Raw genomic sequence first — 25,590 nt, 5'->3', positions numbered from 1 at the left:
GGTCCACACTAGTAATACAAAACAAGCGCTTAGTCAAATGGCATCCAATTTTGCACCACACTTGCTCTTCTTTCCAGTTAAGCTCACAGAAAGGCTGTTTTTTTTTAAAAAAGAGACTTGTTTCCTCGTCTCTTTTATGTGGTTTGAGATTAAAAATCTTGGCAATATTTTCCAAGTCAATGAAAAATAACTGGTGTGGTGGGAAATTGGCTGCTGATTCACCACGAGCCATTTTGCCCGGCTAGTGTGGACCAATTTCATCCCCCATAACATTAAATTAACACACCCAGAAGTTTAAGTATGATTCTTAGTCTTTGTGCTTAAACATTTTGCTTTCCTTCCACCTGGCTGCTTGAATCAAACAGTTTTGCACTAGAAAAATTAGCATTCAGTTCAGTAAAAACTGGCTCATTGGAGCAGTTCATTTTATGAATGTTTATGAATTTGTAGTCATTGACGCAAAGTAAATTTTGAAAGTACACAGAATTCCACCAAATTCTCTGATGCTCTGTATCATTATCACATTGCTATTGTGGAAGCTTGCTAATCGCAAATTGGCTACTACATTTCCAACATTACAACACCGCCTACACTTTGAAAACTACTTTAATGGCTTTAAAGCATTTTGGGATGTCCTGAAGTGGTGAAAGGTGTTACAGAAATGAAAGCCTCTCTTTTACAAGCAGTGCTCCTACATACTGCATAATAAGTACACAAGATTCATTAGAAAACATGAATGCCAGCCTCAACTTGCTCTTGAAATGCACTGCACCATGACTATGATGGGCTAAATTTCCTAGCAGCTGTTGGGGTAATTATACTTCACGGTGTCTACAAACGTGCAACAAATGCAATAGTCAGAACCAATGTACAGGTACTGTTAAACACTGCAAGTTGTGATTTGGCATTGCACAAATAAGGCAGAGTTTGCATAGTGCATCAAAACGCTCATTACATAATCACAGAAGTCATCTAACAGCAAACAGCCGTCAAGGTGGTAATTGCTATTTAAAATAATTACAGTAATTTCATTGAGGTATTCTCCACTCACTTTTTCGTTTTGATGAGCTGAAGCAGATACACAAAATTAGACTTTAATCTAGCGTCACCTAATCCATCTAAGATGTGACCATCTACACAAATCTGCTTGCTGTTAAGACGCAGGCCTTGAAATTCAATATTTTTGGGCGCTTCACCCACAGAGGGCTAATAGCAGCACTCAAATGGGGAGATCTAAGGAGTCCAGGATTTTTGGCCTCAGACAGCACTGTCACGCAGATAGTGCAGGAGGACGGCAGACAAGTTCAAGTGTCAATGCTCTGTCCTCAAAATCACTTTCAGAGTCAGCTATTCAAAAAGGAAAATTAATCTCCTTACAAATATAGTGAGGCAACATTGCGAGTTAGCATTTGGAGTCTAAACTAGCTGTTTGGTGAGACTTATTTTACTTGGAATATACAGCACAGAAACCAGCCATTCAACCCAGCTGGTTTATGCTGGTCTTTGTGCTCCACACGATCCTCCACCCATTCTTCTTCATCTAACCCCATGAACATATCCTTCTATTCCTTTCTCCTTTGTGTACTTACCTAGCTTCAACCACTATGTGGTAACATGTTTCACATTCTAACCACTCTGAATGAACAGGTTTTTCCTGAATTCCATCCCAGATCTATCTTAAATGACCCTCCTCTTTTGTTCTCTCCAGAAACAGAAATATCTTCTGTACATCTGCATTATCAAAGTCTTTCATAATCTTAAAGATCTCTTTCAGCCCACCCCTCAGCCTTCTTTTTTCCTCTTAAGCCTGTTACATTTGTCACTATTAAAAAAAAGCTTTTAAGGCAGATTATGTCCAGCAATTCAACCTTTCCTATTAATTATTTGTGAATAAAAATTATATCTGCAATTCTTTTAAATGGATAATTGGTCCATTGCCGATTTAATACTTTGTCTAAACAAAATGTTTTCTCTCAAAAACAACAGCCTGATATTTCAGCAAGATATAAAAGCAAGTTGCGCCTGAGTACTTGCAACCCAGCAAAAGGTTGAAGTGGTTGGGTGTCATTTATTGGTGGGGAAAAGCTTGTTCTTGGCTGTCACCAAGAACCTTCCCTTCAGGTTAATTTCTGAGTTAGGATCCATAACTGACATTACTAAAGAAACACAAATACCAGCTCGGAATGAAAAGTCAACCTGCAGCAAGTAGCATGTTTTAGGCTGAAACAACAGTAAATGAGCTACATCAGTGACTCTGCGGTATCGAACATCAATCCTCTGTGGAAAAGGCTCACCTTTCCACGACTACAAGGTTACTTGCTTCCTCCCAAGTCTTGACAACTTTGAGAGGAGGGAAGGTGGACTTTCAGTCAGAGAAAGATGTATTGAGTAGACAAAATGTGATATTGGACAAATCCCTAATGAGAAATTAGGGGCCAGAGTTTTAATGGCATAAACATTTTTACAACGTCATAGGAACATTACGGTTAGTCAAGACGACAAAGGTACATCTGGTTTGCTTTCTAACATCCTAGTGGTCACATGATGCAATGATAATGTACTTGTTGACTCACAATAATAATCAATCTCTATCAATGAATGTACAATGGACCCAGACACTTGGTGAGGAAAACCCAGTTGTGGACAGCTTCGTGAACCAGAGGTCCAAAATCACCTATTCCTCGCAAACGTGCTACTAGTTGTCACATGCCATGTCTCAAATCACTCATACACCAAATCCCAAAATAATAAAATAATTTATGATCTTATTATACTTTCTCAATAAATCCAAATTGCATTTGAATGAATCAATATTACCAACCTCCTCCAACACTCTAGAGACCCTGTTTCATAGAATGATCACTAATGTCTCTGCAGATTATTCCAGAATCATATGCTTATCTAGCTTCCCCTTAAACGGATCGATGTTGCTCGCCTGAACTACTCCATATGATAGCAAGTTCCACATTCTTGACTTCCCTCAGAAAGCAGATTTTCCAGATTTCCCTGGTGGAATAACTGGTGACCATCTTAGAAAGGGCAGGAAAATAGTAGCTGGCCCATCAAAACTATTCCACCCCAACATGGTGCAGCCTACACACCCACCAGCCCCACCTGTCTCTTCAGAACAAACTCCTTAGAAAGGCAAAATAAAAAGCAGGGAGAAAAAAAAACAATTTAGAAACCAATTCCAGAAAATTCCTCTCTGATACTCAAAGGCAATTAGGCAAATCCCAGGAGATCATGGGCTCTGTCTTCAGTAGTCTCGGTTAACCTATATAACTTCCATTATTTAAGATGTCTTCCCCTTGCAGGAAGATACCCCAGCTTCCTATCTTCCTAGGCATTTGTTTTAACAAGCCGCACTACCCATTAACGGTGGTTTTTAAAATTATGACCACATACAATGCAGGTCACATTGTTGGGCAAGGCTATCAAGGGTTATAGAGCTAAGGCAGGTAGATGAGAATACAGATCAGTCATGATTTAATTGATTGGTTGAACATGTTCAATGGGCTGAATGGCCTACACCTTTTCCTATATTCCAAATGCTGCAGCGGAATAGGAGCACCAAATGAGAGGTTATCAAACATAAACTCAGAGGCCTTATAGAATACAATTAGAAGTGAGTTGTGTTACATAACCACTGGATATAAACAAGATACAGAACATCTTGACACTGGGGAGGCGATGGTATCGTTGCTGGACTAGTAATCCAGAGACCCAGGGTAATGGTTTGGGGACCCGGGTTCGAAGGCAGATGGTGGAATTTGAATTTGAAATTGGAATTTGAAACCATTGTCATTTGTTGTAAAAACCCACCTGTTTCACTAATGTCCTCCCGCTGCTGTTCCTAAATGTGACTCCAGACCCACAGCAATGTGGTTGACTCTTAAATGCCCCTGAACAAAGGCAATTAGGAATGCTGGCCTAGCCGGCAATGCCCACATCTCATGAATAAAAAAAAGTAAGAAGCATGTTTCCTGGTTATGAGAGTGGGACTTCACTTAACCGTTATTAATCTGGACTCTATCTACCTATCCATTAGGTTGTTTCAATCAGGTGGAATTATTAGACTTCAAATGGATAGAAACATTAGTTTCCTCTCTGTTTACTCACTCTCAAGACAGTGGACCAATGCATTTGTATCAAATCACCAAAGGAACCTCAGCATTTCAGCATTAAATGCAGTTAATATATGTAATACAGGATGAAGTCTATATTAACAACGGAACATGACCTTGCTGGATTATGTACATTAGAAGCGAAGCAAAGCAAAGGAGTACTGCAGTGCTTCACTATTTTCCAATGTGACTGCATGTGAACTCACCACCACCTTCTCAAGAACAGTTCGAGATGGGCAACAAATGCTAGCCTTGCCAGCGACGCCCACATCCCAATAAACAAATAGATAAAATTCTTGAAAATTAACATCACCCCCCAGGTACCAGCAAAAGCAACTTAGGAACATTCTGTATATAATTCACACATTATAGATCAACATATATGAAAATCTGTATTTATAAAATAATTTGCAAAAATGTTATTACTTTATATACTCATGTAGGTTGCAACCAAACTCTCCATATTTTCTGTTGACAGAAGACTCAGTGAAGCTCCTCGCCCCTCCACATGCACACATTGTGATCAGTCCCTCTTTCCTCAAACACACAGGCACACCCCTCCCCACCAACTCACTCACTCAGCAGCCTGGCCTTTCCAACAGGCTTGCAGCAACACTGAGCTGCCCGGGACCTCACAGGCACCTGCATGGCCAGGTCACTGTGACTGAAAACAGGCGATTCGCTATCATCAGCCGAGAATCAGGCTCCGCCACTCCCTCCTGGGTAGCTAGTGTATTGCATCAAAGCATGCCCCTTAACATGTCATTTTTGCCTTATTTTGCAAGAACTCTTGTTAAACTTGATTACATAAAAAACTCAAACAAAAAATGTACCAGACTGAATTGGCAGCCGAGGCCAGTTAGCAAATTAATTTTTAGAATACTAATTAATCTAAACAAGGTTATTCTGAGTCCATTTTCTACAAGTATTTTGCTTAATGAATAATACTTTCCACAATAACTGTATGTTTGATTCTCAATGTGCTGATGTTTCATTCTTTAAGATTTTTTCTTCTTTTTTGAAATGAACAAGAATTGCAGCATCTTGCACTTTAAAGCTAACTACAGTATAATATCTCACTGAATAATGAAAAATGTTTGTGTCTTGTGAGCTTTTTTAATGCAAATAATTCTGTAATTTCTTTTATTGCTGGAGATCAGGAATCATCAACCTTCACACATTCCCTTCCAGTGGACTAGTTTAAACATGTCATTCTTATGGCTTGATAAACCAATAATAACGTACAGTGCAGAATCAACCTTATTAACTTTGGGAGTTTCCAATTTTCACACATCTTGATTTACATCCTCTGCAGCCACTGTTTCCATGTCTTCCAGAGAAAAAGATTTCGGCATCAGGCTCTGACTCCATTGCTCCTTCCCCTCAACCCAAGCCTGTCGAACCTCGCGGAGCCTTGGGTCACACTGCACAACCCCCCACCATTACCCCAGACCTGATGAACCATGCAGAGCCTTGGGCTCTACTGTTCCCTCACTCTCCTCCCCCACCACAGGCCTGCTGGACCCCATAGCTGCACCAAGTGGCCAGCAGAACACGCCCTCCCAGTGAATTGAGTGATGGCTCCCTCATGCCTGCGCCCGGCCTAGTCACTGCAGGGGTTTTCCAGGCTTTGGACACATTGGAGGCAGCGACAGAGGGGAGGCGGAGGTCAGAAAATAAAATAAAAGGGCGGAACTCCACTATCCAAAAGTCAGAATTCTGCCAAACAGCAGGAATTTCTCATTCCTGACATTGATATCTCCCCAAACTAACTTAACCCAATATGCATCAGTTACCAGTAAAAATTTAATCGGAAGTGATGCCTTCTTCATCAAATGGTCTCTCCCCTCAGAGTAAGGTACAATCCTAGGAATGTTTCCTTTTTCAGAAGGTCGGGAGCTTGGCTTCTTTTCAGATCGATGGTTAGCTCCCATTCCTTTAATACAAATTTCTGCCAGCCTAGACAGCTTCATCTGTTCTTCCGTTGAGCACTGTTTCAACAATGGGACTTGACTCAACTCTGAATCCTTCCTCTTCCCTACCAGACCAACTGCAATTACACTTCAAAAAGTACTTTGCTGGCTGTAAATACTTTGAGATGACCGGTGATCGTGAAAAGCGCTATATAAATGCAAATCTTCCTTTTTTTAAATCCTCCTCATTCTTTCTTGAGGTTACTCTTTCTTGAGGTTACCCCTTTGTAATTTCATTACTTTTCCTTTCAAGGCTGTTTCTAAAGTTTTATTTTGTTTTATTAGAGCTACCAGTTTGATGGATACTTGCTATTCACATTCAACTTGAAATAATAAAGTTATAAAAAGCAAATTCAAAACACTACTACATTTGTCAATGAAAAGCATGATGCTAAATACAATCATACATGCTAACATTGTCCTCGTGCATTAAGATCAGGATACAGTTAGAGTAAGGAAGCATTGGAAAAGTAAGCTAATCACACAAATTCTACAATCAGTACTCTTGCATCAGTGCACAATCTAACATTCTCATTCTCTATAGTCTCAACCATATCATCTAGCTGAAATGGTGAGATACAGTACGAGACATCAAATAAATGAAGACTGACATATTTCATTTTCCACTAATGTCTGGCATCAGATGGATTCTGAAAGGACAGCTGTACTACCAACATATGCCTTCATTTACTGAGAAAGATTACATCAATGCATTTGACAAGTTACGGTCAAAGAATACAAAGTCAGTGCACAACTCCCTTTGTTCACTTTTTAAGGATTTTAGTTTGAGCTTTGCTTGGAACACTGTGCACAGTAAATGCAAACTGCAGGTGAGCAATGTCTGCTCTCTGATGAATTCAATTAAACAGAATTGAAACAAATTCAATTACTGTTTATAGGGAGACGACGATGAGAATGTGAACAGGACAGGCAGTTTCCAGCTACAGACCTTGAACCAATCAAGCATAAATGCAAAGTAGGAAAAAACAGTCAGAGCTAGTCTGCCTCAACAAAACCTGCACCCTTACTAAATGCATTCTTCTGGCAAGTATTATAAATCAAAGCTATGTTTGTTTTTCTTTTACGAAATACAAAGAACTTTAAAAATTTCCAAGATCTACAAAGTATCTTTAAAATCTTATGCATTTATCTTTGTTGATGTGGATACTGGATGACAAATTACTAAATAGAGAATTTATTCAATGGGAAAGAGAGACTGTCCTTTATTTGAGCCCAATAATGCGGCATCAAGTACCTCCCATATTCAGTTAGAACCTAGATCAAATATTATTTTTGTTTAGAGTGGACGATTATAAACACAAGGCATTTATTTACATTCCAACTCACTCAAGAATGACATATCTGCCACCTGGAGAACTCCTTTCACAGAAAGGACAGAAGTTAAAAATTATGGCCATAATTAGATGGTCCAATTACATTGCGTGAAGCTACGATAAAAATGCAGTTCTCCATTATTTAGTTAAGTCATTATCGGGTGCCCTAGTAATCACCAACAGAAACGCATTTTCCCCAGGTGCCAATTCAAAAATATTTTCTGTGATATTTACAGTTAGCAGTGTAAAGAGGCATTTGAGCTTTTGCAATAATCATCTGAATTTTCCCTGTAACCAGATTGGAAATATTGCTCACTCACTGGAAAATTGTATCTTGTTAGATGATGGCATCTAAGACTAAACTCACCAACCAGATGTACTCAATGGGGAGCTATACCTGAAGACAGTGCAGGTCAGAGGGTCAATGCTATTACATTGTAGCTCTCAAGTGTAGGTCCTGTAAAGAACCTTTTTTTTTATTTTTCTTGGACTGTGGCTTTAAAAGCTGCCATGGCTACAGCTGAAAGACATGTTCGCTGGAACAGGATGAGCAATATCTACAATGTTGCTATCCTGGAACAGAGTGCCATAGGACAACAGGATGGTGCCAGAAAGGAGTTCTAGACTAGAAGGAAACTGCCTAACGCCAGCATTTTAATTGGCTCATGACCAGTGTTTTGTGTAGTAACAGTGCAGGCAGAACAGTTCCTAGCCTGCAAAGAGGAAAGACCCGAAATCTCTTTCTCCTGTGTTTGTAAGATTCCAGCACTTCTGCTATAACAGCTAGCTGGCTATCCTTCACATCTCTGTAACCTGCTTTCTCTGAAAGCCCCTGTCAAAAGTAAAAAGGGAAAAATCACCAGTATAAACATTGAAAAGCAAGTTTTTCAACCAATGAACCACGGACTGAAAGTACTGGGAGACCATCTTGTGTCATCAACAACAAACTACAAGGAATTTGGAAGGCATCTATCAAAATCATCTAATCCTGTACTCCAGATTGGTGCTACTGAACTGTTTTATCTCACCCTTAAGACCCATGTTTTGTGTCTTGTGAGTGTATGCGCACGCACGTGTAGGGGTTTAAGAAAGGGTAGAGTTTAAGTTATAGAGTTAAAGACAATTTGTTGAATAAACAGTTATTTACTTGTTAAGTTTACAAATGTGGTGCTCATATTCTGTTGGCCTAAATTAAACAATTAGGTAGAATTGGGGCAATCTGGTAGTTTGGTCAAACTTTTCACATTTGTTACGGCTCGGGTAACAGTAGGGCTGATATCATAGTGCACTATCCCCAGTCAATCATGGCAATACTCAATGGCAGTAAAGGACGAGAGACTTTTATATTAGGAACAGCAGGAGGCCATTCAGCTCCCCAAACCTGCGACGCCATTCAATTAGGTCATGGCTGTATCTTAACTCCATTTGCCCACCTTGGTTTCATAACTCTTCAAACCAGAGTAACAAAAATCTATCAATCTCAGGGGGATAGCAAGCAACACAGGAAGAGCCTGTTCCGCCATTCAGTAAATCACAGCTGATCTGTGTTAACTATATCTGTAACTCTTAATATACCCTTGCCTAACAAAAATATATATAAATCTCAACTTTGTCATTTTCAACTGAACCCCAGCCTCATCAGCTTTCTTTTACAGGGAGGGAGAGTCCCAGGTTTCCACTACCCTTTGTGTGAAGACGTGCTTGCTGACTCTGGACTCCCCCAACCAGAGGGAATATTCTCTAACTACCCTATCAACTCCTTCAATCATCCCAAAGATCTCAGTTAATCATCACTGAATCTTCCGTCTTACAAAAAAAAAACAGAAACCACATCTATCCAATCTGCCCTCATCATTAATTTATTTTAGCTCCAACGCTGGAAAACTTCAAACTATCCTGGCCTTAACTACTAATAGTCAAAAAAAAAAATAGTTCAAGTCTCACCAGCAGACAAATCTGTTTGCAATTGACTTTTCCCATTGGGATGAAGTATTAAATGCAAAAATGACAAGAATTTCAAGAACCCAACAACCCTCAATTACAGAAATGATGGATCTTCAGAAAAGGAAAACTTCAGATTGCACAGGGAATCTATTTTTAAAAAAAGTGACAGATCACATTTGTTACTCTCAGATTTTAGCACGTATGCTTCCCTGGATACTACAACGAGGTACTTTTTTTTGATGTATTTACACATTTGGGCCTCAAAATTTCATGGTGAAATAGGCTGCTTTCAGCCAATTTCCTGGAAAGTTTGTCAGTCTTCTGCCAGACCACACTCAGAATTTCATGGTCATCATTGGTACTGTTGCCAATCATGGTGCAGTTTGTAGTACATTCACCTGAGTCAGAAGGTTGTGGGTTCAAGCCCCTCTTCCAGGACTTAAGCACAAAAGTCTAGGCTGACCCGCCAGTGCAGTGCTGAGGGAGAGCGGCACTGTTGGAGGGAGGAGTCATCTTTCCAATGAGATATTAAACCATGGCTTACCCTTCCCTCTCAGGTGGATGTAAAAGATCCCACGGCACTGTTTTGCGGAAGAGCAGGGGAGTTCTTCCTGGTGTCCAGGCCAATATTTATCTCTCAATCAATATCACAAGAAACATGGCCTGGTCATCATCATATTGCTCTTTGTGGGAGCTTGCTGAGAGCAGATTGGCTGCTGCATTTCCTACAATACAACAGTGGCTACACTTCAAAAAGTACTTAATTATCTGTGAAGAACTTTGGGATGCCCTGAGGTTGTGAAAGGCGTTATCTTAACACGAGTCTATTTTGCGGGTATAAAGATGAGAAAGATATAGGCTTCTTCTATGGTTACTGTCGTAATAAAGGCTTTTTAGTCCTTCAATAATGACCTCTATGTGATTCATTCAACAAGTTTTGACTCTACAGCATTAGAGTACAAGTTTTCAGGTTATGTTATGAACGGTAAGCACCTAATACAAAACAAAATCAGAATTACCTGGAAAAACTCAGCAGGTCTGGCAGCATCGGCGGAGAAGAAAAGAGTTGACGTTTCGAGTCCTCATGACCCTTCGACAGAACTGGTTATAGTTCTGTCGAAGGGTCATGAGGACTCGAAACGTCAACTCTTTTTTTCTCCGCCGATGCTGCCAGACCTGCTGAGTTTTTCCAGGTAATTCTGTTTTTGTTTTGGATTTCCAGCATCCGCGGTTTTTTTGTTTTTAAGCACCTAATACATCCTGGTTGCTACGACCAGGATTGATCAGATCTGTCTTTCTAGGCTGCCTGCTCAGCTCAGCCACACTAAAACCTTTATACTATTCGGCTACCTGGGGCTGCACATATACATTTGTCCGTATCACTTCTTCATTAATCTGACCCCATGTTGACTATGCTGTCTGATTTTAGAGCAACATTCTTTTGAATTTTCCTATGCTACCTACAGCCCTTTTGTTGTACTGCGTGGTCCGTTGAAGATCGCCATGTGGCTGCACATCTTAAAGGGACCGCTTCTTGTGCGCAGTCTGTTTGTCTCCTGCAAGGTAAGTTTTGGACTGCTGCCATATACCATGACTACTTCGTACTTTGCTCAGGCATCTAACAGTTTTCCCCTCTCAGGAGGCCAATTTTACAAGCCTCCTTACGGGCTTGTAAGCCACCATATTTCCAACTCAATACAAGAACACAAGAAATAGGAGGAGGAGTAGACCACACAGCCCATTGAGCGTACTCCACTATTCAGTATGATCATGGCTGATCTTGGGCTTCAACTTCACTGCCCTGCCCATTCCACGTTATCTCTTGATTCCGAGAGACCAATGAAAAATCTCCCTTAGGCGTTTGTCAATGCTAACAATTACTGTGGTATGTTGGTGTTTAGCAACTGTACCATGTATCTCGGGGCCCAATTCTACTGGTTCAGCTCATTTGTTCACATACTGATGAAAAATTCTCCTCCGGCAGAGTCAAGCCTCAGCTTTTCCTCCACATTCACTCTTGCTAAAATGCTGGAGCTTAGCAAGATGGGATACCTTCACTATTTTCTTAGGTTTAACCCAAGTTCATAAAATATTCTAACACGATGCAACTGAAATTAACATGTGCAACAGACGCCAAATGATCAATGGGTTGATTTCAGAACTGCTGAGTCCTTCAACTAAACGTTCAAAACATTGAATCGAATCTGTCAAATTTACACTGGATCCCAAATGAGTTTATCTACTGCTCACACCACACATTGCATGAAGTGTAAGATACGTAACTAAAAAAAAACCATTCTGAAAACTACCCGAGCTGTCCAAATATTTGAGCTTTTTGTACAGTAGTCACTGCTAACAACCGGACAATTTGCAAAAGCTTATCAGCCACTCCATAAAGAGAGAAATTAAGGTGCACAGATGAAATGACATGAAGCATCCTGGATTAATGACTATCCACTGACTTATTATTCTACTCAATGCCCTTGACTTTCGTTTTTCGATAGATATTCACCCCATATACAAGGCTGAATTCTCACATTCCTGCACAAATTACGCTACACTCATGACATCTGTAGGAGATTCATGCTCACTGCAATCTATCTTCTTCATCTCATTGCAGTCTCCAGAACTTCCCCTATTCATAATCTTATAAATACAAAAGTAAACATCTTTCAGAGACGGGTTATACCCTTATAATAAAGCAGTCTTCATGACAAAATTCCCAAGTCTTTTTTAAAGTATGATCACCAATAGAATTTGCAATTTGGAGACAGTCAGCTCTTTTCCTTCAGAAACACACATTTCTATCTTCATAACAACAAATTAATCCTAAGTGGACCAGCTTCAGGACATTTTGCATGCAGAACATATGCTGTCAAACCTCCACAGTTGAAAAGGCTGAGAGCCCTGACTTCTTTCATAAAAGCCAGTGATGCCTGAATTATTCCTTTGGCTGTTGGGCATAGCTAACCGACCTGGGCACTGAATTTGCATCATGATCTTCTTGAGGGCAATTAGCGATGAGCAACAAATGCAGGTCTTGCCAGCGATGCCCACCATCCCATAAAAGAATTTTTAAAATTATCTGAGAGAAAAAGAAAGAACAGAACAGAAGAGAGAAAACATTAGGAATAAATTAAGGGAAAAGGAAGAAAGAAAGCAAGCAAGCAAGCACAAAGAGTCTCCATCATAAGGTCAGAAGAGGGGATGTTTGCTGATGATGCAAATGTTCAGCACCATTCATTACTCATTAGATACTGAAGCAGTCCATGTTCATGTGCAGCAAGGCCTGGACAATATCCAGGCTTGGGGTGATAATTCAGCAAATAACACACAAGTGCCAGGCAATGACCATCTCCAACAAGCGAAAATCTAGCCATCTCCCCTTAACATTCAATGGCATTACCATCACTAAATCTCCCACTAACAACCACCTGGGGGTTACCACTGACCCGAAACTGAACTGGACCTGCCACATGAACACTGTGGCTACAACAGCAGGTCAGAGGCTGGGAATTCTGAGAGAGTAACTCACCTCTTGACTCCCCAAAGCCTGTCCACCATCTGCAAGGTACAAGTCAGGAGTGTGATGGAATACTCTCCACTTGCATGGATGAGTGCAGCTCCAACAACACTCAAGAAGCTCGACACCATCGAGGCCAAAGTAGCCACTTGATTGGCAACCCATCCACCACTTTCAACATCTACTCCTTCCATCACCATTGCACAGTGGCAGCAGAGTGTACCATCCACAAGATGCACTGCAGCAACTCACCAAGACTCCTTCGACAGCACCTTCCAAATCCACGAACTCTATCACCAAGTACAAGGGCAGTAGACGCATGGAAACACCACCACCTGGAAATTCCCCTCCAAGTCACACATCATCCTGACTATACTGCCATTCCTTCACTGTTGCTGGGTCAAAACCCTGGAACTCCCTCCTTAACAGTACTGTGGGACTGCAGCAGTTCAAGGCAGCAGCTCACCACCACTGTCTCAAGGACAATTAGAGATTTGCAATAAATGCTGGCCTAGCCAGTGACTCCCACATCCCGTAAAAGCAAATCATTGTTGATGCACCTTCAGCAGTATAACTACAATCATTGCAAAGTAATTTTAAAAAATTTTCAGACCATTGGTGAACCGTCTAAGGTATTTGCAAAAACTGCTCTGTGTTTTAAAACCGTTTTGCAAAGAGACAATTATCCCATCTGCTCTCCAATGGAAATAACAATTGATCCAGTAATGCATATGGGTAAGATGAGCTCTCGTTCATCTGACCAGATAGGGGTCCCTACACCAACAGCACGGACCTTAATTTCAACTCGCATCGGAAAGTGCTGGCCTGCAAGAATTAGAAGAAATAAATACCTGCTTATCTGATCTTGACAATTACATTGCCACGTCTGTTCGGCAGAGCTGGTTGAGGCCTGCATCAAAAGACTCCTCGCAGGCCTCAACAAAGTTTAGCTCTAGCATATTCAAGGAGGCCACACCCACTTTTTACAGCTCTTTGCTGCCATAAAACAGGTAAGTTTGAAGGCCCAGGAACATTGACAGGGGAAGGTAAGTGGATAGGATTTGGGGGTTGGCGGGTCAGGGTGGGGAGGGGCTGGCGAGGTTAGTCGGAGGTTGGGTGTGTGTCTGTAGAGCGTCAGCTGAAGCCGCTTGAGGTCTGTATGGAGTTTGGTGGGGGGGGGGGGTGGGGGGAACGACGTCCGGGATCGGGGGTGGTGGTTGGGTTGTCAGAAGTCAGGGAATCAGAAGTCGGGGAGGCAGGAGATCGGAGATTGGAGGTTGGGAGGGTGGGGACTGGTCAGAGGTGAGGGGAGGGGAGTCTCATGGGGTCGGTCTGGGTCTTTACAATAGGTACTCAGAAGTTAGAAGAGGTTTTAATTATTCTTTTTACTGAGTAACTATTGGTGTATCCTTGGTGGAACCATCCGAAGTTTGCAATTTAAATCGTATTTTTGGATGGATACCAGCACGACACAATTGTCCAGAGGGAGCGTGCATTTCTCAGCAATTGCCGTGCAAACCCTTACCTGGGAACTTCCCAGAGGGATTCTCCAGCGCACCTTTGTTGGGGGGGCAGGGGGCGGGTGAGAGAGCTCAAACGTTACGGCCCATGGTTGGCTAATGTATGTTCCAAACAGGTGCCCAACACCATCAGTGCAATACCAACATTACAAAGAAAATATCTTAATCTCTAAAACAAAAACAGAAATACCTGGAAAAACTCAGCAGGTCAGCGGAGAAGAACAAACTTAATCTCTAATGCCTGTTTTACTGTTGTGCAAAAATGCTTCAACACACATTCTTGGAAAATGTTAAACCAGCATTCACTCAGCTAGAGCTTAAAGCTGTTAAAACTAAATGGGCCTCTGATAATATTTCCAAAGAGCTGAAGAGAAATAATCCCAGGCTGCGGCAGAAAAGTATGCGTTTGCCATGGGCATGGAAACAGTGTACGTCGCAAGCAGCCAGAACCTACAATCAGTGAACGATAAACACTTTAATCAAAAAGGTTAAAAAGGTTTAATCAAATTGCAAAAGGTGTGCAGTGCTGGAGCAATGGTCAAATAAGTAATTAAAAGCAAAGAAAAATATATCATGGCCCAACGAAATACAATCCAAAGCATTCAGGTGGTGGCTGCAGTTGGCAACAACTTACTTTGTTCTTTAATGCAGTGGTGATGGATTCACAAGCTCTGTCAGAAAGCTAACACTGGGCCCTGGATTTCTAGAAGGCCATCTAGTGCATGAAATAATCATTTCAGATATGAAGGCACTAAACCACCTTGTAATGTATTTTTCATTACCAGGAGGCTTGGTACTCCTGCAGATGAAATGAGAGACTTTGGTTCTTAAAAATGGAATACGTAGCAGGAAAGGGTTTGACCTGTCAAAGTCTCAGAATGATACAGCACAGAAGGCCATTTGACCCATCACACCTGCAGTTCACCGAGCTATCCAATTAAACCCATTCCCCTGTTCTTTCCCCATAGCCCTGCAAACCTTTCCCTTTCAAATATTTATCCAATTCCCTTTTTAATTATTATTGAATCTGCTTTCACCACTGTCAGGCAGAGCATTGCCAGCCAATGACCATCTCCAACAAGAGAGAATCTGACCATCACCCCTTAACATTCAATGGCATTACCATTGCCTAATCCCCCACTAACAACACCCTGAAACTGAACTGGACTAGCCATATTAATACAGTGGCTACAACAGCAGGTCACAGGTTGGGAATTCTGTGACATGTAACTCACCTCCTGACTCCTCAAGGCCTGTCCACCATCCACAAGGTACAAGTCAGGAGTGTGATGGAATACTCCCCACTTGCCTGGATGAGTGCAGTTCCCACAACACTCAAGAAGCTTGACACCGTCCAGGACGAAGTAGCCCACTTGATTGGCACCCAATCCACAAACATTCACTCCCTCCTTCACCAACATACAATGGCAGCAGTGTATACCATCTACAAACAGAAACTCACCAAGGCTCCTTAGACAGCAACTTCCAAACCCACGACCACCACCGGCTAGAAGGACAAGGGCAGCAGACACGTGGAAACATCACCACCTGCAAGTTCCCTGCCAAGCCACTCACCATCCTGGCTTGGGAATATATCACCATTCCTTCACAATCGCTGGATCAAAATCCTGGAACTCCCTCCCTAACAGCACTGTGGGTGTATCTACATCACATGGACTGCAGTGGTTCAACAAGGTGATTCACCACCACCTCCTCAAGGGTAATTGGGGATAGGCAATAAATGCTGGCCTAGCCAACGAAACACTCATCCCACAATTGTATAAAAAAACTATAATTCATAAAACATTTTTTATGTCTCTCTGGTTAAGCTAATTTGCTTAAATTTGCATCCCGTTTACTGACCTTTCTGCCACTAGGAAGTTTCTCCTTATTTACTCTAACACCACCCTTCATGATTTTGAGCACAATCAAATCTCCTTACCTCCTTTCCTGCAAGAGAACAATCTCACCTTCTCTAATCTCTGCACATAACTGAAATCCCACATCCATTCTAGTGATATTCCTAGACCGTGACATCTGATGTGATTCATTCCCTTAGGCCTATTAAGTAATGAGTGATGCAGCTTCTTGGTGGTGGGGAGGACAGAAGTCCTTACGGCAGGCAGTGCTGCTTTTAGATCTAATTTCAAAGGATGCTCAGTGTACATGGGACAACAGATGCCTCTACATGTGATTCTAGCACCCCAAGCAAAGCTACAAAATGGCTATATTGTGAGGCAGTGAAACAGTCCACACTCTTCAAAGCAAGGTGATATGTAGAATGTGTGTGCCTTCAGTATCCATGAAGCCTGTGACCTCCTTGCCAGAACGAAAGACTAGCAGACGGAGGAAGAATATTTACCTTGTGAAACCTCATACAAAATCATCGCTACTAGGCAAACAAAATGTTATGTCTTCACACCTTAGCAAACAACAGAAAAGCAGCCAATAAAAGTGCCATCTTTCCTTTACATCTTCTCGGAACTATTTTCACATATGAAAATTGGAGCATGCATATCTATTTGCAAAGGTTTCATCCACTGACATTTAAAACCTGTTCCCCAAACTTCAAAGCAGCCTTCTTTTACCTGATTCGAAAAATAAATTTTCTTTTTTATGCCTGTCTTCAATTTCCCTCGCACTACTTAGCCTCCAATTTAAACCATCGCTGCTTAGGACGAAATAAAAGTAAAGATTTGTTACTTCATGATTCCCTGATCCGATATTAATTCCAGGGAAATATTTTATAATTATCAAAATTATGTACATAGAAAGAGCCATGGGGAATGGGACTAATTTGATAGCTTTTAGAAAGCAAGAATACAATGGGTCAAATGGCCTTCTTCAGTGCTGTATGATTCTATAAAACATGATCATCTGCCGGTCACTCCAGCTATGCATGGAAAATGCAACATTTAACAGTAATCATGCCAAAAACGTGTAAGCTCAACTTTAAAAAAGTGATTTGGTTCACTTATTTCCAGCAGGTTCCTATTACCCACCAGCCCTCTGGTAACATTTATAACACTTAATTAAACAAGGGGTACAAGCGAAAATCTACTACTTGCAAAGAAAATCCAGTCTACACCTATCCAAATAAGAATGACAGGCTAAAAATTGTCATGGGAATTAGTTAGCAGTGGTGCAAGCTTATAACCGCCAAACCTTACTTCCAAAGAGGCAGCTTACACATCAGTGACACTAGACAGATGCTCAGTATTCAGAACAAATCAATGCGGGGGTTATGAAGAAATGAAATAAGCATTTCTCTGATGAAAGGTCATTGACCTGAAATGTTAACTCTGTTTCTTTCTCCTCAGATGCTGTCTGACCGGCTGAGCCATTCTAGCATTTTCTGCCTTTAGGCTATTTTCTGGATCAGAAAAATAGTTGGAATTCTTCCTATGCATTGTGAAGAATTGCTTCAACATAGCAAGGAACCAAGTCATTGCACAGAAACTGCGAATAGCTCAGTGAATGATTATGAAGAGAACAGAGTAAACAAGGTCATCAATGTGAATGTCATCACGTTAGCACTGAACACCAAATCACAAGTACTGTTGCCTCAACTCGGTATTATTGTACAGTCAATGAAGGACATGTTCAGCACACCACACCATTAAACAAGATGGACGATTCTCACACCTACCACTTGCTTTTAATATACTGGCTGCACTGTGCCAGAAGTTAATCAAGACACAGACGAGCCACAATTTGTCTCCATCGAAAGGCTCAGTATGGAACTCTTTCTGCTTTCTAAAGTACTGGTTAGAAAATTAATGCCATCACAGTTTCAAGGTGCCGACTTGAGGTATGAAACCTTTGCAGCCCAAAATGCAGGAAAAGGAAACCATCTCTAATTGCTGCAATTTAACAGTTAGGTCTGGATATCTACATTTAAATTCAGTAGCGAAAGCTTAATGTGCTCGTTAGAAAATGATTTTTTTTTTGGACCAATGTAGGACAGTGCTGGTTGTTCAAAACCCATTCACAAGAGATTACAACTCCTTTGAAAATAAAATGATACTGAACGAGCAGGAAGTCTGAGTGAAATTAGTCCATACGCATTTAATCATTCTGCCACAGTCCAAGTAGTCCCTTAGCTTCACTGTGCAACATGCTAAATTATACAATGCAGAGACAACACATCTTTCTTCGCAGTAACAAAAGAATTCTTTTCTTCCCTCCCAAAACCAGACCCATCATAAAACTGAATTTACATATCGAAGAATTTACTACTGTCTCAGTGTTCTGCTGTCTCCTAGCAACGGGAGCCTGCCAATGGCTCTCCAGCAATAAGCAGTGATGTGTATGGATCCTGGTCTGTATCACTGCAGCAACGTGTCAATGAAAACATAATTGCATGGTAAACCCCCACCACCTTCCCCCCACAAAAAAACTGACAATATTGCAAGTTATTGTATTTTCAGAAGTGTAGATTGATTTGCAATATCAACTCTTTTCAATCAAAGACAACTCTGTCCAGACACTGGTGAACTAACACGGATGCAAGAAAGGTGATGCCTCTCATCTTTAAGTACAGCTTTGTCTGGATAACAGAATTCCCAAGTCCTAATGAGTCTTTTGCACCTCTAGACATAGCCCTCTCCTCTTCCTTAGCTCCACCATTGCCATTGTTACCAATACTGGCTTATTTAATTGCATGATGCCTCAAATAGGGGCTTACCTCAAAAGTAAAGCTTCAGGCAGATGATTTTAATTCAAAGCTTTGTTTCAGACAAGGGGAAATCCATCATAATTTTCCCCATTAAATAAAGCTCTCAAGGATGGGGATCAATGTAGTTTTGAACCTGCATCACCTCAGCAGCAATCTTTTGTGAGGAAAGCAAAACGGCCTAATGAGAAACAATTATGGATTCTATCTCACCGCTCCACAGTGAACACAATTAGTCACTTTTAAATCTCGGCTTCAATAGTCATAAAGAGCCCCGTAGCCCATCAAGCACCAAAAACAGAAATAAATAAAATCTCAGTAACTTTCATAAAGAACTGCTCACGCCCAATATACATGCTTGATTTCTGCCTGTACGAGTGCTCAGCTATTCTCTAAACACAATTAGTATTCACAGGAGGAGAAAACAAGGTTTTAATTCATGACCCAAAAAGGATATAGAACACCAAAACGTTGGCTGTGTCTTTTTTTTTTACACAACAGGAATAACAGTTACACAGAAACAGGCCATTCAGCCCTACTGGTCCATGCTGGTGTTTATGTTCCACACAAGCCTCCTGCCACTCTAACAGCACATCCGTCCACCATATATATCCAGCAAAAGTCCATCTCCTGCAAAAGTCACTCTCCCAACTTTTGGCCCAAAAATCCTGAATTTTTCATATACCTCATGCTAGTTTTGGGAGCGAGTTTGATGGGAACAGACTATTGAGTTTCTTTCGCCATTGCCTCTTTTGCTCATTTAAACCGTCAGAAACAGATAGCCCGGGCCAGGTGGTCTCTGCTGAAATCAGAACCATGGCCAGCAACTGTTCACAGTGTCATTATTGGCAGTTCACAAGAATGAGCATGGATTTCAACTCCTCGAAAATATTCCTCATTTTTAAGTCAACGCCCAAATGTTTGCCTGAATATTTGGCCTTAAAAGCTCTTCCTGAGTACATACAGTTTACTTTCTCCCTCATGTACTTACCTAGCTTCCTCTTAAATGGATCTATACTATTTGCCTCAACTACCCCTTGTGGCAGCAAGTTTCACATTCTAACCACTTTCTGGGAATAGGAGATTTTCCTGAATTTCCCATTCAATTTACTAGAGACTCTTCCATTTATGGCCAAGTAGTACATGAACTGGTTTCACTGTTCAAAGTCATAAATTCTTGCAGCTTTTCTTGGGAACATTGTCTCCATTGGTGGCTTACTCCAAGACGGTCGCCCCAGGAGTTAAGAAATGGAATTTGAGTGTGCACACAAACTCACCACACCCTATATTAGTACTTCAGGAAGCTCATCCTTGCAGTGACTGGCCCTCGACACCTGATAAAAGGCAATTTTAGGCAGTTGCCTTTGTGGCATTCACAGAGTGCCAGTCCATATGAATCCAAATCTTATAGATGCACAACCTCAGGAGACTTCAAAGTGCTTAAAAGTCAATTAAATAAAATGTCATAAGGTCGAAATTCCAGCAGCCAATTAGCACACAACAAGCTCCCACAAACAGCAATGAAATAAATAGCCAAATGCTTTTGTGCATGTTGGTTGGGATAAATATTACCCAGGGTACCAAAGAGTGTTTTCCTCCAGCCCAGCTCTTACCTTAAAATAGTAAAGCGCAGAAGGTGGCCATTTTGTAAAGCGCAGAAGGTGGCCATTTTGGCCATCAAGTTTATGCCAGCTCTTTCGAAAAGCAATCTATTTAGTCCCACTGCCATGCTTTTCCCCCTTTGCTCTGCAGTTTTCCTCAATGAACAATACTAGGTGATCTGAAAAGGGTTACTATTTTAATCTTTAAAAACAAGATGAAAAATCTGAAAAAAACAAAACCTGCAGTCATGCTCCTAGAGCATGCGTTCAGAATGCAGACTTCTGGAAATGTTAACATCCATAACACAAGTAAAAAACTGCATTACAAAACTGTTTGCCAATAGCAGAAGCACTTGTGAGTTAAAGACAGAAACTGAATTCATGTCATGAGCCTGGAAACCTCAAGGTGTTTCAAGGCACTTCAAGCTTGCTGTTTTCCTGCAGAAGAATGTGGCAGGCTATTTACACACAGCAATGAGATTAAGTGACCAGATAATTTGCCTTGTTCAAGGGATAGATGTTTGCAAATAGTGCCCGTGAGATATTTAACATCCACCTGAGATAGCGGACTAGGTCTCAGTTTATCATTGCATCCAAATGAAGGCATCACTGACAATGCAGCCCTCCCTCAGTACTGCACTGAAGCTCCAGCCTGGATTGTGCGCTCAAGTGGGCCTTGAATCCACAACCATCTGACTCAGAGACAAGAGTTTTAACAACTGAGCCAGGGCTTCATTCTGAAGCTATATCACATACTTCACCTACAAAAGGTCCTATCTGTATGCTGGTCCTATCTGTATGCTATCATTGGGGCATGGGGGAGGGAAATGTATGACACTTATGTTCAGTAGATCAGAAATCCTCTCTCACGTTCATGAACAAAGTACCAACAGGAATACTACCTTCTTTAATTAGATACTCAGGATGATCCTCACAATGAATTGAAACAGAGAATGGATATACAACACATATCAAATTCATAGAGCACCTTTAACAGTAAAACATCTCAAGGCACATCACAAGAGCATCATCGAACAAAGTAACGAGAACTGGATGCAAGCCTCTATTTGGGGCCTAACCTATTATAAAGGTTCAACATAACTTCCCTGCTTTTATACTCCATGCTTCTATTTATGAGGTCCAAGATCCTATATGCTTGCTAATGACTCTCTCAATATGTTCTGCCATCTTCAAAGATCTATTCACATAAATCCCCGGGTCCCCTCCACTCTGTGCACTCTTTAGAACACTGCTATTTAGTCTGTATTGCCCGCTCCCTATCTCTTCTGCAAAAAAATGTATCGCCTCACACCGCTTTGTAATAAATTCCATCTGCTATTTGTCAGCCCATTCTGCCAGCCTCTATCCCATTGCAAAGCAATTCTACAAATTCTATCAAATCCTTACTCTTTTGCTGCTGTGTGCCCCGCTAGGTGTGGGGAGATACGGGCCTGTTGGCCTGCGTCACAGCTGTCTCACCAGGTCCACAGCACTGTCTTGGTTGTGAATCAATAGCATCACCACAGAAAGGACCTGACCGTCTTTTCGGGAAAAAAATGAGAAAAGGAAACCAACTGATGCAAAAAACTTAGTCAAACTGACATCAACAATTCAACATGTTTCCTAGAAAAAAAGACACATTTAAATGGAATAGCTTTGTCACTATGTCAATTGGGAAAACCAGAGGTTTATAACAGGATACCAGCACGACATGGCTGCAGACTGACCTCTGACCCCAGTCTATCAATTGCTAAAGAGTCCACTGCGAATTAAAGGTGGGACTTACAGCAGGGCTCACACCAGCCTACTTTGCAGCAAAAAAGTCTACTTACTCAGCAAAGACAATTTAAAGACTCTATTTAAAAAGTCTATAAACTTAAGCAAACAGGGCACAAGCACAACAGCAACTTCTCCCGACATAGCAATGTGATTTTCCAGCAAAACTCTGTGGGAAGAATAGTTACATAATACAAATAACATGCGCATCAATCAGTCCCAGTCAGTTGACTGAGGGGGAGTTACCCAGCCATCTCCATTCTGGTCGGGATTAAAGGCATCACGTGAAGAAGCCCTTAGCCGTAGCCAGCTGCAACTTCTAAATAACCTTTGTAACATTAGTCACATTTACAAGGAATTTGTCAACAGAAGTGCTTGTGCCAACCTGATCACTACGTTGATCTCAGCCATTTGCTGGTAGATAAACTTAACAGTGCTTGATTCAATAAACCACCTCTCTTTTATGTGTGGCCTAATTTCAATTATTTTTAAATCAAATCGATGCAACAGGCCTCTTCCACTGGATAGGAGTTAGTATATGCAGATGGAATATCATGGATGAACCCACCGTTCTTACACTAAAAAGAGTTTCTGTGGGAATTTGGTACAGCTCCAAGTTAGAAGAACGTTTCATACCACCTGATATAGCTGCTAATGAGGGTTTAAGGAAGGTGCAAAGGAAATAAAGAATATAATCTGACAAGCCGGGCACTGAAACCTGCATTTAAATAGCACCTTTAACATAGCAAAATATCCCAAAGATCAAAACAAGCTTGGCCTATTTTGCAGATTTGTAGACTGGGTAACAACAAATCCACCCGAGTTATACACTGTCGGTTTGCAAAAGGGCATAGCCTTTAAATCGGGGCCAACAAGGCCAACATCATCCTTCTTGCAGTCAGGACACAGGCCTCCTAAAAGGACCCAACACCTGCAATGGTTCACAAGACAAAGGTGATTTCTGGTAGGCAGCATCGTTCAAGGGTCAATCACAATCTTCCAATTCTCTGCCTAACCGAGATCAATTGCGCTTCAAAGGTTCACCAGACTGATTGCAGAAATGGCAGGATTTTCCTAAGAGGAGAGATTGGACTGATTTGGCCTGAATTCATTGGAGTTTAGAAGAATGAGAGGGGATCTCATTGAAATATATAAAATTCTGGACAGACTGGAAGCAGGGATGATGTTTCCCCTGGCTGAGGAGGGGGATCTAGAACAAGGGATCACAGTCTCAGGATATGGGGTAGACCATTTAGGAGTGAGATGAGGAAAAACTTCTTAATTCAGAGGGTGGTGAACCTGTGGCATTCTCTACCAGAGAGAGCTGTGGAGGCCAAGTCACTGAATATATCTAAGAAGGAAACAGATAAATTTCTAGACTCTAAAGGCATCAAGGAGTATGGGGAGAGAGCAGGAGTACGACATTGAGATAGAGGATCAGCCATGATCATACTGAATGGTGGAGCTGGCTTGAAGGGCCGAATGACCTACTCCTGCTTCTATTTTCTATGTTTCTAAGTGCCAAATAGACTCCGAAGCCTCATTATTATAGCAGAGGTAGCTGAATGATAATTCTTTCAGCAGTTTCCAAGATTTCAGTAATTCACAGAAACATTCCCCCACCCTCCCCCCCACCCAGTATAAAGGTCTGCAAAAGGTTGGCCGGTGTAACCAGTACAATAGTGCAAGAAGGCAATACATAAGACCAAGCACTGGACTTGCAGTGAAACAATAACTTTGTTAAATGAAAGATTATCGGTGCCAAATGTAACTAAATTCAGACTGCAATCAACAAGAACTTGTTTCAAAGCACGCACAAAGAATACATACATCATTTTTAAACTGTGAACTATTTAGGTTTCGCCAACTGTGCCTGCCACAAGAACTTTACTGGGCAATTTTAAGATAGTTGTCAAGAGAAATGGGAACGAAACGGAACGGGGTTCACATTCGACTTGCACAACCGCTCAGAATGCAAGTGGAATAGCAGCTGTCATTGACCCAAAACCTCAACTCTGTTTCTCTCTCCAGCTGAACTCCCCCAACTTTCCCTGTTCTTGTTGCAGATCTCCAGCATTCACAGTATTTTGTATTTGTGGAGGCAGTTGTACTGTCGCTTTTTGTAACATTTAGGATTGGGTATAATGACAGTGCACATTTAAAACGTACTTGCGGAGTCTGCAGAATGTTCTCAGCTTTTTATAAACCTCAGATAAAGTTTTTTTTTAAACATTTGAAGAAACCAGATGACCCTGCTTGCAACCGTAGAACATTAAACGCTCATTAGGTGTGCGAAGACAGAGTTCTCTCATGGATGCAGATACTGGCAGGAGGGGAACTCTCAGCTATGGTATAACTCTAGCACTGCATCTCACAGCCATCAGTATGAGACAGCAGTGCTAGTCCGGTTTGTTGCCCCACATAACAGGAACCACACAATGTAACTCATCCTACTTGAAGGAGCAAATGAAAGACATCATGACCTGCTTTACACAGATACAAGTTCTTTCTTGACAACCGAAGTGCACCATCATTTCCCTCACTTCAATGATGGTATACTTACTTCAGAAGCTGAATCAATGAGGAGGTCCTTTTGAGCTTTTATTTCATCAAGGAGGGTCACTGACGTTAGAAGCAACTTCTCAGTAAAAAAAACACTTACTGCCAAAGACTTGGAGAGCCGCTGTCGGAAATCATTCAAGACTATAATCACGATCTCTGGGTGAGGTATGTACGCAAAACCATCTTTCACAAAGACTTTCCGAACTCGGACTAGCTCTAAAACATCAGCAAAATAAACCTATTGGAGACAAAGAGACAAGTTAATGATCAGTGAATATAAATTGCACACAACAGTTAATCTTCATTAACCATAAAATTAGACTCAGTGAATTTGAGCAAACTCCATAGTTCTCAAATACCCACATCACAAGTGATAGGCTCCTTGAAACAACAGTAATCGTTCAAAATCCTAATTGTATACCTTAAGCAACCTTGACTAAGCACTGCAAACACTTATCTCACAGAAAATCAAACTATCTGCTACATCAATTTAAAAGCAGCTGTTAAAATCTGCTGCAATACATTATAATAACTGTGAAAATCCAAAGATTAGCAGTT

The 25,590-nt window shown here is 41.2% G+C and overlaps 1 protein-coding gene across 3 annotated transcripts in view; it reads right to left on the bottom strand.

Annotated features, from left to right (window-relative positions):
• prim2 (DNA primase subunit 2) overlaps window positions 1-25,590 on the bottom strand; it is a 212,825-nt gene that overhangs the window by 121,523 nt on the left and 65,712 nt on the right. For 2 of the 3 annotated variants that reach the window (XM_041188639.1, XM_041188641.1), the window contains exon 6: window positions 25,133-25,270. The exons of the other annotated variant lie outside the window; for it this stretch is intronic. In XM_041188639.1, the coding sequence (XP_041044573.1) occupies window positions 25,133-25,270 (138 nt within the window). The remainder of the gene's footprint in view (window positions 1-25,132; window positions 25,271-25,590) is intronic. 3 annotated transcript variants of the gene reach the window in all.

This window comes from Carcharodon carcharias, chromosome 5, assembly GCF_017639515.1.
Source record: "Carcharodon carcharias isolate sCarCar2 chromosome 5, sCarCar2.pri, whole genome shotgun sequence".
In the NCBI taxonomy this organism is placed as follows: Eukaryota; Metazoa; Chordata; class Chondrichthyes; order Lamniformes; family Lamnidae; genus Carcharodon; species Carcharodon carcharias.
This window is presented reverse-complemented; position numbering and strand designations above follow the sequence as displayed.